Genomic DNA, 16,047 nt, shown 5'->3' on the forward strand with positions numbered 1-16,047 from the left:
TAGTGCACGCGGAGGCATAGAAATGGGCTTGGCCTTGCATTTTGTTTCTTTCGAGAGAAAATTCTTCGGCAGTCAGTTCTAGCCTCTATCACATATAGTTCGATTACCTCTGCTATATGTTGCAGTACCCTGGCACGTAGTCAACATTTGGCATTTCCATAGCCGCCAGAATCTGGTGGTATAGGCAAAACGGATTCCAAATCTTTATCCACTGGGACGTCACATATATAAGCATAACAGCAAAAACCACAGATATTGCAATGAGAGTATACATAACAACATAGTGTGTGCCCAATTTCTCCTTGCAGGAAGGGTCTTTTTCTAGTGCTTTCTCTATTTTCTCCTTTTTTTCATAGATAAAGTATGTGCTGTCTGCCAATAAAGCAGATAAAGCAATTATATTAAAGAACGTGGACACCCACATAACAAATGCAAAGTTCCATACATTCTCCCGCAAAGACTTTTTACTTATAGGACTCATTGTGTTTATAGCTGACCTTACTATTGGAATGAAAAAAAAACATACGCATAAGTTAATCAAAAACAGAATTCTATGCATAATTCCTTTCTGGTGTAGCCTAGTAGCCGATGCCAGAATGAGAATGACACTTACAAAAGAAAAGATAAAATTGAACACTGTGTGCTGGCCAAGTATGTTTTCATAAATGTATGGGTACTTGTTTGTTATGTTTGGCAGTATCACAGTTTTAAACGAGACGTCTATTCCCAACAACAACACTATGTATAAGATACAAAGCAAGCATATAAGCCTGTTGGACGGGAACAGTCCCATCAACACTTGCTTCATTGCTTCGTTGCATTTGTAGAGCCAACCATCCGGTCTTTCGCTGTGCTCTTCTGTGCTATATTTGCACGTTTCTGCGGCTGCTTTAATATTTTTTTCTTCCTCCAGCTGGGAGTACACATTATTTTTATATCCTACCATATTGCAAGTAAAAGTATCCATTTTACTCTTTTGAATTTGCCCTTTTATATTTTTACTCTGCAAATATGATCCCACTTTTTTGATTCTAAGCAGCCGACATATTTTGATCTGGCACTGCTTTACGTAAAAATGCTTTAGTAAGAAATGACTTCTCTGCACGTGTGTCGTTCTTGTGCGCAGAGGCGCTGTTTAGACTGTCGTATGCATGCCTGCGCACTATGCCTATGATGTGCACCCGTCCATTTTCCTCTGTAGTTTGGCGTGAAGCACAGCCTGTCTATCTGGCGTTACATTTGTCTAGTGTCACTTCACTATCATGCAGATAGAGCCCCTCGGCTTTGCATGCACACGAAAGCCGTTTGCATCCAGCCAAGCACAGGCTTTTTCCTTTTTCTCACCACCCAGGCCTGGCTTTCTAGCTCCAAAGGGCAAATGCACAGAGTACATTCTTTTTCTTTGCCTTATATGGTATTTGTGCAAAATTACGGTGAAGGCGGAGAACTCTAGCCACTTTGGCTTTGGCGTGCAGCCACGACAGCTCAAGTTGCACGCATGCCCAGCCGTCCGTTTAAGACAAGCCCCTCCAAAGCCGGCACCCGCCCGAAAACGCACCGCATCGAACGCAAAGAAAAGCACGCAGCCCAACTGCATCTCCTGCAGAAGCACCGCCAAAGCACCAGTATTCTCGCCATCTATGTGTTTATTAATTGTCTGTCGTGGCCATGGGTCTGGTTATTGTGTAAGATTTGTCTGATATTGCAGCAAGCTCCGAGTCTATTTCGTTGAACAGCTTTATCATCTCGTTTGGGTTCATAAACTTGTCGTTTTCCGTTCGGCGCCCGTCCAGGATGTCGTGGACAGCCTTGCTCTCCTCCTTCAAGCCCTGCTCTGAGACCGGCATTGCCTCCTTCTCCGTCTTTGCTGTGACCTTTCTAGGGTTTGAATACTCCTTCTTTTTGATCAGATCTTTCACCACTCGCTCTATCATTACATCCACGGTGTCCTCTATTTTTAGCGTTGCCCGGCTCCGAATAAACTCAATGTTTTTTACAAACTCATCGGAGTCGCAGTCTTCCTCCTGCAAGAGAGAGTTTTTTGGCCGCTCCTTAACAGAGACCTCTCCCTTCTCAAACCACGGCTTTTCCCCAACTAGCTCATTCTCTATTCTTTTAATTTCTGTTTGCCTGCCCATAGGCTGTTTAAAATATTTTCACTCTAAATATTTTGCGCCCGCTTGCCTACTTTCTCAGCTTTCGCAGCGTCTCTCGCGCAGGCTCGTCCAGCATCTCACTCGAGTCCGCGCCTCCTTCCAGATAGTTGTATATGTCGTCCAGCTCGTCCGAGTTATAGTCATACTCTGAGCTTTCCTGCTCGCACCCAGTCTCGCCACTTGCCTCGTCAGCCTCGCCCTCCGATGGCTCAATCAGCGCATCAATCAGCTCACCGCACGGCGCGTCTTCTGGGCCCTCGCTGCCCCGGCTGTTGCTGTCTTCTTCAGCGGTTTCTGAAGAGATGCTTCCCACCTCAAAGGCAGGCCCGCTTTCAGCCTCAGCGTTACTTCCCTCGCTGGAGCTCTCCGCAGAAGGCTCGTCTGCGCCTTCGCTCTCTTCAACCTCCTCGCTCTCCTCGCTGGCCAGCTCGCCCTCTTTGTTCATGTAGTCCATCAAGTACGTTTCAACGTCCTTCACTGCAAGATCGGTTATGTTTTGCACCTGGTGATATATCTGCTCTATTGTGTACTCTTTGACCTGTATTGCACGATGCTGTCTTTTCACTTTTTTATTGTCCCACGCCCTGTACTCAGCCTGCAGCTCTGCTTTGTAGTCCATAAAAAAAAGAAAAATCCAAATCCATTTATAGATGCAGCAAACCAAAGGCGCTGCAAGCGGCCGAATCTGCATGCACCGTTTGGCCAGGCAGAGGCCAGGCGCGGGTTATCCGTGTTTTATACTCACCGGAGGAAAGCCAGAAACATTCTGTGAACTGACTCATATTTTATTTTTAATTTTTTAGTACCCCAGATAATAGAATGTCAAAAGTACTAAGAAAACAGAGACTTATGAGGGCTCACAACAGGCCCAACAAAATGTACAAAAAAGGTGCAACCAAGTTCCCCAAGCAGAAGGAAGAGGTCCGCGAGGGAGTGGTAGAAGAAATAGTCCACGAGAGGGGTAGAAATGCGCCCCTGGCTATGGTTACCATGATTAACGAGGACAAATCGCTCAAGAAAGAGAAGGTCGTTTTGGTTGCGCTCGAGGGAATGTACACGGGAAAGACCATTTACTTTGGAGACAAGACGCCGCTGGACCTGGGAAACACCATGAAGCTGAAGAACATACCAGACGGTACTGTGGTGTGCTCTGTTGAGAGAATCGCTAACGACGGCGGAAGTATAGCAAAGACCAGTGGATCGTACGCAACTGTGGTGGGATACAACCCAGACAAAAACGAGAGCCGAATCAAGCTGCCCTCGGGTGTCAAGAAGGCTGTAAGCGGAGAGTGCAGGGCTATGATTGGCGTGATCGCCTCTGGTGGTGTGCACGAGAAGCCTCTGCTTAAGGCCGGAAACGCATACTACAAACAGAAGGCTAGAGGCAAGCTAGGAGCATGGCCTAGAGTAAGAGGTGTGGCCATGAACCCAGTAGATCACTTGCACGGTGGAGGTAACCACCAGCACATTGGTAAGTCGTCTTGTGTCAGCAGAAACGCTCCTTCAGGACAGAAGGTGGGACAGATTGCTGCCAAGAGAACTGGTACAGGAAGAGCAAAGACAAAGAGATTCGAATAAACTCTTCTTCTATTTATATGTGTAAATTTATTTTCCCATGGACAGAAAGACCAGAGAAATTCTTGAGGAGAACGAAAGGATGAAAACGCTTAGGAGGACGGTTCTGGATCTGAAGGACATTTCGCAGAAGATAAACACGGCTGCGCAGGAGGATGTGGAGGAAATGGACAAAATGCGCGCTCAGGGGCTTCGGGACGCGCTCACCGTGCAAAACATCATAAACAAGCTGCAGACAGCAAGAGGAGACAGCTTCACGTTCACCTTTATTGTGACTATTTGCGTTCTGGGACTGCTTCTTTTTCTGGGGCTTCTCTTTATGTAGGCACCAATCACGTGCCTGCGCTATAAAACGCCTTGGAGGGTTTCAGATATGAGCGAAGTCCTTCTTCCGCCAGAGATACTGCAGGAGCAGCAGGAAAAGTCAAATCTGCTGGGAAATTTCTTGGAGATTTCTGTGAACAGGATAATGCTGGCTGTTTTCAGCTTTATGCTTTTTGCAGCGCTTTTTGTGTTTGCAAACGTTCTTGTGTGCTTTGTGGTTATCATAATAAAGGGATAAAATGGCCGTGTCCTATACTGGAGTAAAGCATGTAAGAAGCTGGCAACAGCGGCGCTGTATTCTGAAAATAAATGTAATTAGTATAAGCTCACGTGAATCTCTTTTTGTTTCTGCAGAGCCGGCTTTGCATACTGCATCTACTGCGAGCGTGCGGGGCTTGCACGCAGCTGCTTGCGCACACAGAGGAAAGCACGGAGCTAGAGATGGCCCATGCAGGCGCGCACTCTCTGCGTGCACGAGAGAAACGCACGCATGCAGGGCGCAGGCCCCCAGACGAGTTTTTGTGCCAAACATGCTTTTTTACGCACATGCTTTCCAGTTTACGCCTGCATGCGCCGTGATTGTCCTCCGCTCGGTGTTTCAGATTTCTTTCAATCAGTTGAATACGCCAATCTTTGAATAACGTATGCATCAATATGCCAGCAGATTTTTCACACATTGTTTTGTGTTTCTTTTTTATACACTGATATCTGAATTTGTATGCTGCCACATTATATATCAAAAGGATATATTAAGGCAATTCTGCTGCTTTTTGGCGCTGCCCGGCACATATACAGCCTGGAGGTTTCTACCAACCCTGATTTGCCCGGAGACGTGAGTATACTCCCGTACAGCGCGTTTTTTGAGAAGAAAAAGACCCACCGAATGATAGGAACAAAGCTCCCAAAGGCGTACCTTGCAGGCTTTGAGCCGTTTGACAAGTACGTGCAGGCCTTGAAGTTTCTAGACAAAAAGGAGGACCAGAACTACAAAAAGCCCCCAAACTACATCAACGAAGAGATATTCAAGCGCACAATCATCTCTGTTTTCTACACAAAGGAGTACTACATGACTTTGAAAAACGACTGGGACAACATGAAAAACATCCACATATACAACGTATACTACGACAACTTCATCACGATGGTCAACATGGCGAATATCCCGTACTTTTCAAAGAGAGAGGGGCTGTATCTCCCTCTGTCCGACATCAACACAATCCTTGCGCTCTACGAGATATTCTCCATGAACAAGTATGTGCGCATTCCGCTGAAAGTAAAGCACAAGTACGGCATGGACATGACCAAAAGAGATTGCTTTAAGGAGAACATGCGGAAAATCATAGAAATGAACACGCAAGCAAACACCGAGTATCTAGGCATTCTCAGAGAAATCCGGTACAACGGAAGACCTGTTCTGATTACGGAGGTGCCCCCAGAGCGCATAGACACCAAGAGCTGGGTGCGGTGGATTCTGAGCAGAGAGCCAAATCTTGATCTAGTCTGGTACCTGTACTCCACACTGTGCAACACCGTTAGGGACAACAACCTAAACCACACGCTTACATACGTGAAAGAAACGAGTGTTCTGGGGAAGAAGGGAATCCAGCTTTTTTTCAGCAACAAAAAAGCGCCAAGCACGGACTATGTTGGCCTGGCCTTCTACCTGGAAATGAACAACGCGCTGAAGGTTCGCAGCATCGAGGTGTCCATCCAGGAGGGGCTGGAGGTGCCTGAAATGCACTTCAGCTCTGTGCTAGAGGTGTTCAGAAAGGTAGAGGTTGTGTACGTGAGCTCGCTAGGAAACCTCAAGAACATAAAGCTAAACCTTTCTCTGGTGAACATTGTGCTGGACTTTGAGAAGAAGCGGTCTGAGCGAGGCATGGACCGAGTGCTGAAGGGCTTTGTCATCTACGACTACAACTCGCTGAACGAGTTTGGGAAGAAGCAGCTGCTCGAGCTGAATCTGCAGCAGGTTGGCTTTATGACAGAGATATATAGAGAGCGGGTGTGTGTGGAGAGCGAGCATCCGTGCCTGTTCCGGCTGAACCATCGGTCTCCGAACTTTTTGGGAAAGTTTTCCATTCCGCAGGACAAAAAGGCAAATGTGCGCGCTCTGGTCACGCCGTACGACTATGTGTTCGAAGAGCTCAACGTGCAGAAGCTCAACGGGCTCACAGAGCTGGACATTTCTCTGCCTGAACCCGAAATGAAGGAAATGTACAAAGACTCTGAGCTTCCCACTGTTCTGCGAAAGCACATGGATGTCACAACAGTGAGGCTATTTGGAGAGGACGAGCAGCAGCAGTCTTCCTATGTAGACATGTTCAAGAAGTCGCTTGCCATACTGAGCATAACTCACCTCGACATAACAGGCATCCCGATTATGAACTCGGAAATTCTGTCTGTTCTAGAGTCGAACACCAACCAAATCAAGGACAAAATAACAGAGTTTTCCTTCACATACTTCGACCCCGGGCACGAAGAGTCTGTCAATGACAAAGAAGATTTTAGCGTAGACACCTCCACATTCATAAGAATACTGCAGGTCCTTCCAAACCTCAGCAAGATGAACGTGACCATCCTGAACGACAAGTTTGAGGCAAGCGCCTTGATCCAGGACTACAAATATCTTATGAAGTGTGGAGGGACGCCGCACACTGAAGAGCAGCTTCGCAACATCGTGAATCTGAAGCTGGACAGCCCTCTTCTTTTCACTTCGGTGAATACGTGCGACCAAATTCTTGACGAGGGAATGCGGAGGCTCCAGAAGCCGATGTTTGATGTCTTCTATAAGACAATGACGTGCCCAAACGGCCCAAACAGCGAAGCTTTGCAAAGAATGCCCATCCAGGAGCTCATACGGTCTTTGCGGGACGCTATAAAACCAAACATGTGCCGAAAGTAGGCGCGAGCGTGCACGCCCGTGCTTTAACGGCCCCACAGAAGCTTGGTCGGGCAGCTTTTAGAAGAAAACAATAAACACTATAATAGCTTAAGTTGCTTTCGCCAGCCTTAAATTTGCTACTTCGCAAAACATGTGCTTTCTTCCATTTATTTTCAGCGCTTCTGCGCAAGCCAAAGCCCCCTCAAACTCCCCGGGCGTGCTTCCTGCGCCTATTCAAATCCGGCCTCTCTTTGAGCGCCTTTCCAAGCGGGCAAGGGCCCAAAGAGTCTGCGCCGCCCAGCCTCTGGAACAGTTTTCTTCACACTGCCACCTGCTGGGCGCCGCTACAGTAAACTTTTGCTCGGGCCTGGGTTATTCGGGATAGGCATGCAAATTTGGCATAAAATAGGGACAATTATATGCCCAGAAGGCCTTCAAGGCGCATTTGCCTTGCATGTCGATAATGTGAAGAAGCAGCGCGCGCCCGCACACAGCTGTCGCCAAGCGAGCACCATGAGCCATTTTGCAAGCGCGGCACGCTGCATTTTGGTAAAAAGGAGGCCAAGCCTAGCACTTTTTATCTTGCGCTCTCTTTAGCTGGAGTCTCTCGGTATAAAGATGTTTTTCTCTATTATCTTGATCATTTCCAAAGGAACCACCTTTGTAATTTCTCCAGTGCCCACCAGAAAGTGCCCCTCCTGGTTTGGAAGCTCCTCGAGCACCATCCACGTGCCTGCCTCGTACTCAGTGCAGATTCCGTCTGGCCGCTTGGGCTTTCGTATGCTAATGATGTCTCCGAACTCCGGCGCCTCCCTCTCCTGCGTTTTTTCTTTCAGCCCAGCCTTTCCTCTTCTCTTCTGCGTATCCAGTATCATCTTCATTCTTTCTTTTCCTTGGACCTGCATGGTTTCCTTGTATCGCTTGCTTCTATACTGCTTCAACGTATCCAGCTCCTTTATCTCAATTGATACTTTATTTACTTTGTGCTTGAAGATCATTTCTGGCGTTATATCAGTATATGGTTGTTTTTTTGTGTTCATTCCACGGATTAAGTCGTCAATGACATGAATCCATGTTTTTTTGTTGTCGGACTTCAAAATATACCGCTTGAGCTTGCTTCGGAATGTTTTGAAAATCCTTTCAACGTTCTTGTACTGCTCCTTTACATGCACCTTTATGTTTCCCTGCACGCATTGTATTGGCTCTGCATCTGGCGCCTCCGGGAACGAGATGTCCACGTCTCCCATGCTTCTCGCCTTATAAACGCACTGTGGCCGGCCCTCCTCCTGGAATATTCGTTCCAGCCCCATGGCGACCTGGCTGCTTAAGTCGATGCAGTTTGTAAGCGGGTGCACAAAGTTGTAGTCTGAGTGTGCATCAATGATGTGCAAAATCTCGCTGTATCCATTGTTCTCGTCCTTGAACTCTGCTAGATTAATAAGAGAAATGTCCAGCCTCTGCATGGGCTTTTCTGCTTCCGGCAGTGGCTGCTTCTCCTTCCCTGTGTCCTGGGTGTCTTCAAACCCCTCGTTCTCCTCATTCTCCGACGTGTTCCCGGGGATATTTTCCTTGTGGAAATCCTTGTTTTCGTGCATGCACTCCTTGCATTTTTCCATTAAAGCAACTATTCTGTCCTTCTTGAACCCGAACCACTCCTCCTTAATGAGCTTCCATGTCTTGTAGAGCTTCAAGTGCCCGTTCTCCACGTGCACCTCGTCAAAGATTCTTTGGATTGTTTCTGTGTCGTCGTCCCCTACGGCACAGAGCTCTGCTCCGTCCTTTATCATTTGCGCTCTAATGCTGCCGTCCTCGCCCATTGTAAATATCTGTGATCTTTTTAGAAAAGCCTCCCTTCCTGCATCTGTCAAATACTCTGGTAGCTTGCCTGTTGTAAGATAGTTCTTAATTTCCTCTATCATAACAATTGACAACTTTATGGATATTCCGCCGTGCCTTTTCATTTCTAAACTTAAATGCGCTAAAATATTTTTGTTTAAATTTCTATATAGAAAATGTAGTTCCATTTTGATTTTTCTTCTTAGGCCCAGCCTGTGGGCGCAAGCGCTGTCTGTGCAAGCATTTTCGAAGGCTGGTTTTTCTTTTGCACGCCACAGCTGTGTCTGCGCGCATGCTATTCTCTTGCTTAAATATAATTAATCATTTTTCAGTATACGCTTTTATTACACTCTCGGGCTACGCTATTGCATGGCCTGCCACTTTCCACGCACAGCACCCATACAAGAGGGCTTGGCCTTGCACTGGACTTCCTGCATGCGCACCAGACGGCACGGTTTGGCAGAGCATCCACATGTAAGCCTTTAATTGGGTTTTCTGGCCTGTTTAATGGGCGCTGCTTTCTCTGGTCTTATATCCAAGCTGCCTTTGCATCTGTGTATTGCAAAAGAATGCCGTGCTCTTCGCTTTAAAAAGAGAGCGGCGCCTCTAAAGGAAAAAAGAGAGTGGATGTCTAGGCATAAATTTGCAGGAGTTCTCGTCTAAAGGAGATGCCAAGCTGTTTATTTGTTCGATAGTTCCTAAGCGCACAGAGGCTGCATTCGCGACGGGCATGTGTCGATATAGATCTGCACCTATGGGGTTGGGCCCGTCTGCCTGGCATGCATTGTATTTTAATGTGCACTTATAGCGTCTTTCAGCATGCCCAGAACTCTAAAATACTTGTCGGCGTTTTCGCCTTGGCAGAGCTCATTCTCCATTTTTTCTAAAACACCAATAATTTCTTTGCTATTGTCCTGAACATAGTAGCTGACCTCGTGTTTTAGTATGTACTTGTCGTAGTTTGTGACTAAGCTGAAAGTGTCTCGAATTATACCAGTGTTTTCTGGCTTTTCCACGCATGCAATCAGCAGCCATATAATGTCGAGTCTATGCTTCGTCTGGAGGCCCGCCAGAGTTTTCTCCTGTATAAGAAGCTCACCCAGCCTCTTTGCATAGTCTAAGGTGTTTTTCTCGAACAAAACGTTGAAAAATTGGGTCAGGGTAAACATGCAGGACAGCACGTCTAGAGAAGAAAGGGGAGAGGATGTTTCCTGCGCAAATGCACCCAGATACTCTATAAGGACATCCGCATACCCATCCACCTGCTTGGGCTGCCCAATTTGCTCGAGCATGCAGTTTTTTGCAAACAGCGCTGTGTATGTGTTTTGCGTGATCATCACACGTGGATATAGCCCTTTAAAGGCTTGCATGAATATCGGCGCGTACAAAACGCGGTTTAGTGTGGAGATCACATCGAGCTGCACGCTCCCTAGCAGGTTGGACATGAGCTGCACCGCTGGATGGCCCTGCGCCAGCTTTACCTTGCACATCTTTGCACGCATGCTGATGCTCGCAATAAGAAAGGCTTTTGTATGCAGGCTCTCTATCTTTACTGCCATGAATATTCGATTGAGGCCTGCAGCGCTGTCGATTGAAGGCACACTTGTCAGTGTTATGGGTGCGTGCATGTTTTCGTCTGCTCTGGCGGCGAAATCTATTTTTTTTGCGCTGTTCACATACTCAGCAATAAGGCACTTGATGAACGCATTTTTGCTTTGGCACTGGTCCAGTATGCGTGCGAGTATGCCTGCGCTTTTTCTTGTCAAGCCGATGTGTGAGTATACCATGTTCACCCTGGTGTGCCCTATCCCCATAGTAAGATCAATCCCATAGTCTTTGTTGCTGAGCCTGTGCTTTATAGTCATCATTCCATATACTTCTATCATGCCATCTCTGCTCGTCTTCCTTTGCAACTCGGAGAAAGTTATTTGTATGTTCTTGCTAGTGGAAATAGACATAAGCATTTTTTGGGCGTATAGTCTAAGGCGGCGGTATGTCTGCGCAGCCGGCACCTGCACTGTCTTTATCTCTTCAATAAACCCCAGTATGGCTTCCTTTTCCTTCGAAAAGATCCCAGCCACGTGCGCCACCACCAGCAGAATGTTTAGCATGCCCGTTTGTAGCTCGTTTCTGGTCGCTTTTCTGTACATAATGCTTTTGCACGGCAGGTCGGCCACCACCCTGCACCAGGCTTTGTGCATTTTGGGGTCTATGGTTTTGGCAGGCCTTTTGTTTTGGCGAAAAAACTTCTTCAGATCGCGCGATGCGTTTTTCATTTGGCTCAGCGTGTATCTGCCTGTTTCCGGGTTGTATGCAAGACAGCAAAAAACTGCGTATATTCCTATTTCTACACAGTTGCTGTAATTTTTTTCTCTTTCCATATAGAATTCAGAGGCGCCTCTATTGTATCCTGGCACGCACGTGGTTCTAGGTATTTGTTCCTCCGCATAAAACAGGCCTTTCATCTTGCCGTTTTCTGGCTTTTTAGACTCGTCTTTAGATGGCTTATAAAGGCGGCTTTCTGGCATAAAGAATCGATCTAGCATGGCATTGGCATGCTGCACGCCCGCACACGCATTCGGCTGCGCAGCCTCGGCTTCGGCAACGTCGCTCAAAAGGCCATACACGCATCTGATAAACTCTGTTGCCCCTTCTATCCCTTCTATATACTCAAATATGTACGCCTGAATCAGAAACTGTGTGCTGTCCAGAAACTGGCCAGACGCCAGCTCGTCCATGTTAGTGGGCTCGGCTCCTGTTTTTTTGTAGTCTTTGAAAAACTTTATAGTCTCTTCTGCCTGCCTCTGCCAAACGCCGTTCTTCTCGCCTGCATCGCCCTGTTGAACCTTTGCTTTGGTGCTCACTCTGAATATTTCCTCGCCATTTTTCTTCTTCAGAAAGACCTCTTTGTGCGCACATCCTATGTCCACGTCCACTCCTTCGCTTAGCAGCTGGAGCGCAGCAAGAACCCAGAAAGCATTTCCATTCGCCTCGTTTTCTCGCATGAACTGGATAAATGCATCTCCGCGGTTTACCTCAATTGAGAAGACTCCGTCCGGAGAGGGAAACATTTGGATAATTCTCCTGTGGTATCTCTGTATGTATTTTTCTTCCTTCGTTGCGCTTTTCTGCACATTGCACTCTTTGTCTTTCACCGGAACCCTTTTGTATACATATTGGTCTACCCCACTTATCTGGAAGCCACTTGGCACAAGACTGTAGCTTGTGCAGATTTCGCTGGAGAACATTCGCTTGTTGTGCATAAGCCCTTTTCTGTGATAAATATACCCCCGCACTAGGTTGAGCGGCCCCTCCGGGTTCACCGCCAGGTTTCCGTTTTTTGTTTCTATCACAACATTCTGCAGAGCCTCCAATTTGTCCAATGTTAGGCTGGCATGTATCTTGCACACTGTAAATACAGTTAGAAAAAGCGCCAGAAATTTCATAATAGGGTAAATAAAAAATCATTTCTATTCGCTTTGCTCCTAGAGATACCCTGTTTTCTGGCCAGGACCCATGCACTAGAATAGCAGATCCTGCCTTTCAAAAATTTATTTCTTCTCTGATGCCCTGTCTCTTTTTATGCCTGGCCATAGGCCGCATGCGAATAGCATCGTGCAAAAGCGTGTAAAGATGCTATGCCTGGCAGTGCTGGGCCCTAGTCTCTGTGCTGGATTCGCTCGCTGTAAGCCATGGGCTGGTGAAAAAGAGAAAAATTGCCATCCATACTTTATTTTCTGAACTGGGCAGGCTGCTACAGCTAAACGCCTGGAAAGCGCCTCCGCATGTTTCAGTGTGCTTACAGGCTCCCACGAATAGCTTTGCCATTAAATCAGGCGGGTCCTGCACAAAAAGAAAACAGACGCGCCCATTTGGCCCGCGGAGGTGTGCAAGCTCGGGTGGGCTTGCAGGCATAGCCGAGCAAAAATAGATTTTGTGTGTATTGGAATTTATTTGGGGCCTGGCCTATGCTAATATTAATGGAAAAAGAGAGGATATGGCGCCCAAAATCAGTGAAAGGGCCACAGCTGGGTTGAATGCGTTTGTGAACATTTGCATAGAAAAAATGGCGCCAAATACACGAAGAAACACGGTAAAGACGGGTATCACAGCAGTGGCTGGATAGTAGTAGAGCGCCTTCTCCATGGCCAGCAGGAAAGACATGCTTGTAATAAGAGCAACGGCAGGCAGAAAAAGATTGAATATGTACGCAAATGCACAAAGCGCCCCAAATCCTATGGCGGATTCTGCAGAAAGAACCAACATGCACATTAGGTCTGAAAGCTTCTCCAAACTTAGGTGCCGCCCTACTCTCTCCCCGTGCATGGTGAGCTTTAGTATTGCCAGCGCCAGCACGGCCAGAAAAAGGACCAAAGAAAGCCAGCTGACCGAGGAGGTCTGCTCGCTTTTTTGGTATCCAACCATGGAAAAGTATATGCTCAGAACCGTGAGGAATATTGCGCCTGCAGACTGCAGCGAAAACGTAAATGACGCAACAAAGACTTGGTTCAGCATAGGCAGTATTTGGAACGATGTTATCACAATGGGAAGGCCATATAAAATAACCCCCAGGGCCGCAAGGAACGACGACGATATGTATGCCAGAAGAGAAATCCCGTGCTCTCTTGAGAAAAATCTGGGGCTTGCTTTAAAAAAGTAAACTGAAACTAGCAGCAGAGGCGCCGCAGACATTCCCAATAAAAGGCCTTTAATAGAGTCCCCGGCCGCAGACCATTCAGGCTCTATAACGCTACTGTATTTTGCGCTCTCCTGCAGACTTATTTTGGTATTTCCCCAATTCATTGTTTGTTCTGGATTGTTTCCTTATAAACCTCTTGCATAGCAACAGAATGAAACAGCGTGTCTGCGCCACAATGAAAGCCAGTCGGCTGCTACATTCTGATTCGAGGCGCCCAAAGCTTGGCCCGATTTTCCATGCTGGGTTTAAGAATTTACTTTTCTTTTTTATGCTACGTAGAAATGGAACTGGCCTCAACAAAAGCGGACTCTTACGTGACGCAAAATAACAATAGAGACAGAAAGATCACCTCCTTAATCGTCCAGGCTGTGCTTATGGGCGCCTCCCTTGCTGTATATGTGAAAAAGGGCGGAATGATTTCCCTAGCCCTCTCCGCATACTTTACCATTAACTCGTGCTTTCTTCTCATTATGATACTTGTTAGTGCGCTTTTCAGCGAGAAGTCTGCAGATAAAAATATCCCTCCTGTGCCAAAAGCGCCAGAGCTGGAGAAGGTAGAAAAAAAGCCGGAAGAGAAAGCATCCACAAAAAAGCTGGACTTCAACTTCCAGCTGACGTTCAGAAAGAAGAACAAGTCGATTGCCCCGCCAAAGCCCATCCTGATCAAAAAGTACGACGATTATGCGTCGGATTTTCAGCTGACAAAGTCTCTGGAAAAGGAGTTCAAGCAGTGGGCTCTTAGAAACGTGCTGGGCCCTATTTTGTCAGAGCAGGCGCCGCCAGCGAGCAGAGACAAGTCCTCCAAGGTTTTTACCCGAATGGAAATAAGCGACCTCCGAATGATGAGCAGCAACGGATTTGTGTGCTACGATAAGAACAATGAGCTGCAAGGGCGCGCGCTTTTTAAAATGTTTTATAACTACTTCAACGAAAAAATACCTGGAAACAGCTCGTACTACACAAACCCCATGGACGAGTTTGTTTTTGATGATATTAGCAAAATTAAGATAAGCAGGTTCGGGCTGCTGGTTGAAGACACAGAATCGCTAATTGAGGGAAAGAAAACATTCAATGTGTACTTTATGGATAAAAACATCCTATACGACACGCACGGAGACGTGATACTTTCTTTTTTGCTTTTGCTTATATTCGCAAACAAGCACGAAGGGAGGTGCCTTGGCGCACTTTCGCTGCGCAACCTGCCCTTCCTTGCAAAATAATATAACTGTCATAAGTCCGGGTACATTTTGATGCAGGTCTAGCATAAGTTCCAGTAAAGATTATTAACCTTTGGCGCAGCTTGCACTATGGCCGATGAAGTTCTTTGCTTTCTGTCTTGCATGTGATGCGGCATCTGAATAGGAAATCTCCTTCATATTTATGCTTTGAGCGATCACTAAAGAGATTCCTATTTCCACATCAACATTAAATATTCTTTCATCAAGGCCTTTGCTTTCTCCAGTGTGTGAATACTAAGCATTCGCCACACGTTCATTTATTCATATTTAGCGCCAACCCCAAAAGTCTTCTTCTATCGTACACAGATTCAAGCACACATGCACAATCTGGCTGAGAAACTTCATGGCAGATAAAGCAATGCAGCGCCAAAACAAAGTGTACATAGAAAGCGCATTTCAAACTCTAAAAGCACAGGCCACGCCTGCTTAGAGCATCTGCATGTTCTAAACCTTTTTGGAGTTTGCCAGCTCATTTGTATTTTGTGCTTTTTGTTTTTGGTTTTCTTGGCAGGAAGTGCACGGGCCTTTTCATGGCTGCACAGCCCTGCAAAGCAAATCAAAAGAAAAACAATCAGGCATCAAAATTCTGCACAAACAAATAAAAATACACAATCTCTGATGATAATACACAGGTATAAACACGGCTCTGCCTGCGGCTATTTAAGTACAATGCAAGAAGAGGCGTCCTTTTCAACTTTCAACTACATCTATAAAGATGGCGAATGCAGCACAAGTGCCACTGAAGTCAAAAGTCAAGGCGCATACATGGAGATGAAAACTGTAAAGCGTGTCCCGGAAATCCCCCCTTTTGTGCTTTTGGTAGAATCTTACGATGATGAGCGCCAAGAAGTGCCGGATATCTACCCAGCCTTTCCGCCAGAAAAGAACCGCCTGTTTGTAAGCCCCTATGAAGCCCCCTCTGCAAGCGCAGGATCCAAAAACTTCCGCGGACACACATACACCGGCGGCCTGATGAGGAATCTTCCAATGCCCAAGGACACGGATGCAGAGATTGCGCAAAACAGGTATCACCAAATTGTGGAGGAAAAAGCAGCACGTGATGAAGCTCTGCGTGAAGAGTATGAGAGGTTCTGCAGAAACCCTGCAGTGCAGGTCGACCAAGCCCTCAACGCGCACAACCATGTCAGAGAAGTAATCATTCGCCCTGTGCCCCAGAAAAGACTGTGCTTAAAGCCAAAAACCTTCCGCAGAATCTTTGTTTTCTGCCTTCTAATGGCGGTCGTTTTAACTGTGTCCATTTCGTTTTTTATATTTCACCAGAACCGACTAACCAAAAAAAGTTTGGCAACTCGAGTGTAAACACGTAATCGGGCA

General features: G+C 46.6%; 12 protein-coding genes across 12 annotated transcripts; 6 read left to right on the top strand and 6 right to left on the bottom strand.

Moving 5' to 3' along the window:
• Positions 1-112: 112 nt before the first annotated feature.
• Positions 113-946, bottom strand: NEMAJ01_0994 (uncharacterized protein; the record flags this gene model as incomplete). Its single annotated transcript, XM_047914832.1, has 1 exon — positions 113-946. One exon carries the CDS (start codon positions 944-946, stop codon positions 113-115), a length of 834 nt encoding a protein of 277 aa, XP_047770789.1.
• Positions 947-1,649: 703 nt separating this feature from the next.
• On the bottom strand, positions 1,650-2,138 carry NEMAJ01_0995 (uncharacterized protein; the record flags this gene model as incomplete). The annotated part of the gene is made up of 1 exon (XM_047914833.1): positions 1,650-2,138. The coding sequence occupies one exon, from the start codon at positions 2,136-2,138 to the stop codon at positions 1,650-1,652; it is 489 nt and encodes a 162-aa protein (XP_047770790.1).
• Positions 2,139-2,184: 46 nt separating this feature from the next.
• On the bottom strand, positions 2,185-2,775 carry NEMAJ01_0996 (uncharacterized protein; the record flags this gene model as incomplete). Its single annotated transcript, XM_047914834.1, has 1 exon — positions 2,185-2,775. The coding sequence occupies one exon, from the start codon at positions 2,773-2,775 to the stop codon at positions 2,185-2,187; it is 591 nt and encodes a 196-aa protein (XP_047770791.1).
• A 200-nt stretch (positions 2,776-2,975) lies between these two features.
• NEMAJ01_0997 (large subunit ribosomal protein L8e) lies at positions 2,976-3,734 on the top strand (the record flags this gene model as incomplete). Its single annotated transcript, XM_047914835.1, has 1 exon — positions 2,976-3,734. The coding sequence occupies one exon, from the start codon at positions 2,976-2,978 to the stop codon at positions 3,732-3,734; it is 759 nt and encodes a 252-aa protein (XP_047770792.1).
• A 37-nt stretch (positions 3,735-3,771) lies between these two features.
• On the top strand, positions 3,772-4,056 carry NEMAJ01_0864 (uncharacterized protein; the record flags this gene model as incomplete). The annotated part of the gene is made up of 1 exon (XM_047914702.1): positions 3,772-4,056. One exon carries the CDS (start codon positions 3,772-3,774, stop codon positions 4,054-4,056), a length of 285 nt encoding a protein of 94 aa, XP_047770659.1.
• Positions 4,057-4,104: 48 nt separating this feature from the next.
• On the top strand, positions 4,105-4,293 carry NEMAJ01_0865 (uncharacterized protein; the record flags this gene model as incomplete). Its single annotated transcript, XM_047914703.1, has 1 exon — positions 4,105-4,293. One exon carries the CDS (start codon positions 4,105-4,107, stop codon positions 4,291-4,293), a length of 189 nt encoding a protein of 62 aa, XP_047770660.1.
• A 480-nt stretch (positions 4,294-4,773) lies between these two features.
• Positions 4,774-6,960, top strand: NEMAJ01_0998 (uncharacterized protein; the record flags this gene model as incomplete). The annotated part of the gene is made up of 1 exon (XM_047914836.1): positions 4,774-6,960. One exon carries the CDS (start codon positions 4,774-4,776, stop codon positions 6,958-6,960), a length of 2,187 nt encoding a protein of 728 aa, XP_047770793.1.
• Positions 6,961-7,532: 572 nt separating this feature from the next.
• NEMAJ01_0999 (uncharacterized protein) lies at positions 7,533-8,900 on the bottom strand (the record flags this gene model as incomplete). The annotated part of the gene is made up of 1 exon (XM_047914837.1): positions 7,533-8,900. One exon carries the CDS (start codon positions 8,898-8,900, stop codon positions 7,533-7,535), a length of 1,368 nt encoding a protein of 455 aa, XP_047770794.1.
• Positions 8,901-9,566: 666 nt separating this feature from the next.
• Positions 9,567-12,221, bottom strand: NEMAJ01_1000 (uncharacterized protein; the record flags this gene model as incomplete). Its single annotated transcript, XM_047914838.1, has 1 exon — positions 9,567-12,221. One exon carries the CDS (start codon positions 12,219-12,221, stop codon positions 9,567-9,569), a length of 2,655 nt encoding a protein of 884 aa, XP_047770795.1.
• Positions 12,222-12,741: 520 nt separating this feature from the next.
• Positions 12,742-13,578, bottom strand: NEMAJ01_1001 (uncharacterized protein; the record flags this gene model as incomplete). The annotated part of the gene is made up of 1 exon (XM_047914839.1): positions 12,742-13,578. One exon carries the CDS (start codon positions 13,576-13,578, stop codon positions 12,742-12,744), a length of 837 nt encoding a protein of 278 aa, XP_047770796.1.
• A 177-nt stretch (positions 13,579-13,755) lies between these two features.
• NEMAJ01_1002 (uncharacterized protein) lies at positions 13,756-14,694 on the top strand (the record flags this gene model as incomplete). Its single annotated transcript, XM_047914840.1, has 1 exon — positions 13,756-14,694. One exon carries the CDS (start codon positions 13,756-13,758, stop codon positions 14,692-14,694), a length of 939 nt encoding a protein of 312 aa, XP_047770797.1.
• Positions 14,695-15,381: 687 nt separating this feature from the next.
• Positions 15,382-16,032, top strand: NEMAJ01_1003 (uncharacterized protein; the record flags this gene model as incomplete). The annotated part of the gene is made up of 1 exon (XM_047914841.1): positions 15,382-16,032. The coding sequence occupies one exon, from the start codon at positions 15,382-15,384 to the stop codon at positions 16,030-16,032; it is 651 nt and encodes a 216-aa protein (XP_047770798.1).
• Positions 16,033-16,047: the final 15 nt, after the last annotated feature.

Source organism: Nematocida major (assembly GCF_021653875.1).
Source record: "Nematocida major strain JUm2507 chromosome Unknown 2393, whole genome shotgun sequence".
In the NCBI taxonomy this organism is placed as follows: domain Eukaryota; kingdom Fungi; phylum Microsporidia; genus Nematocida; species Nematocida major.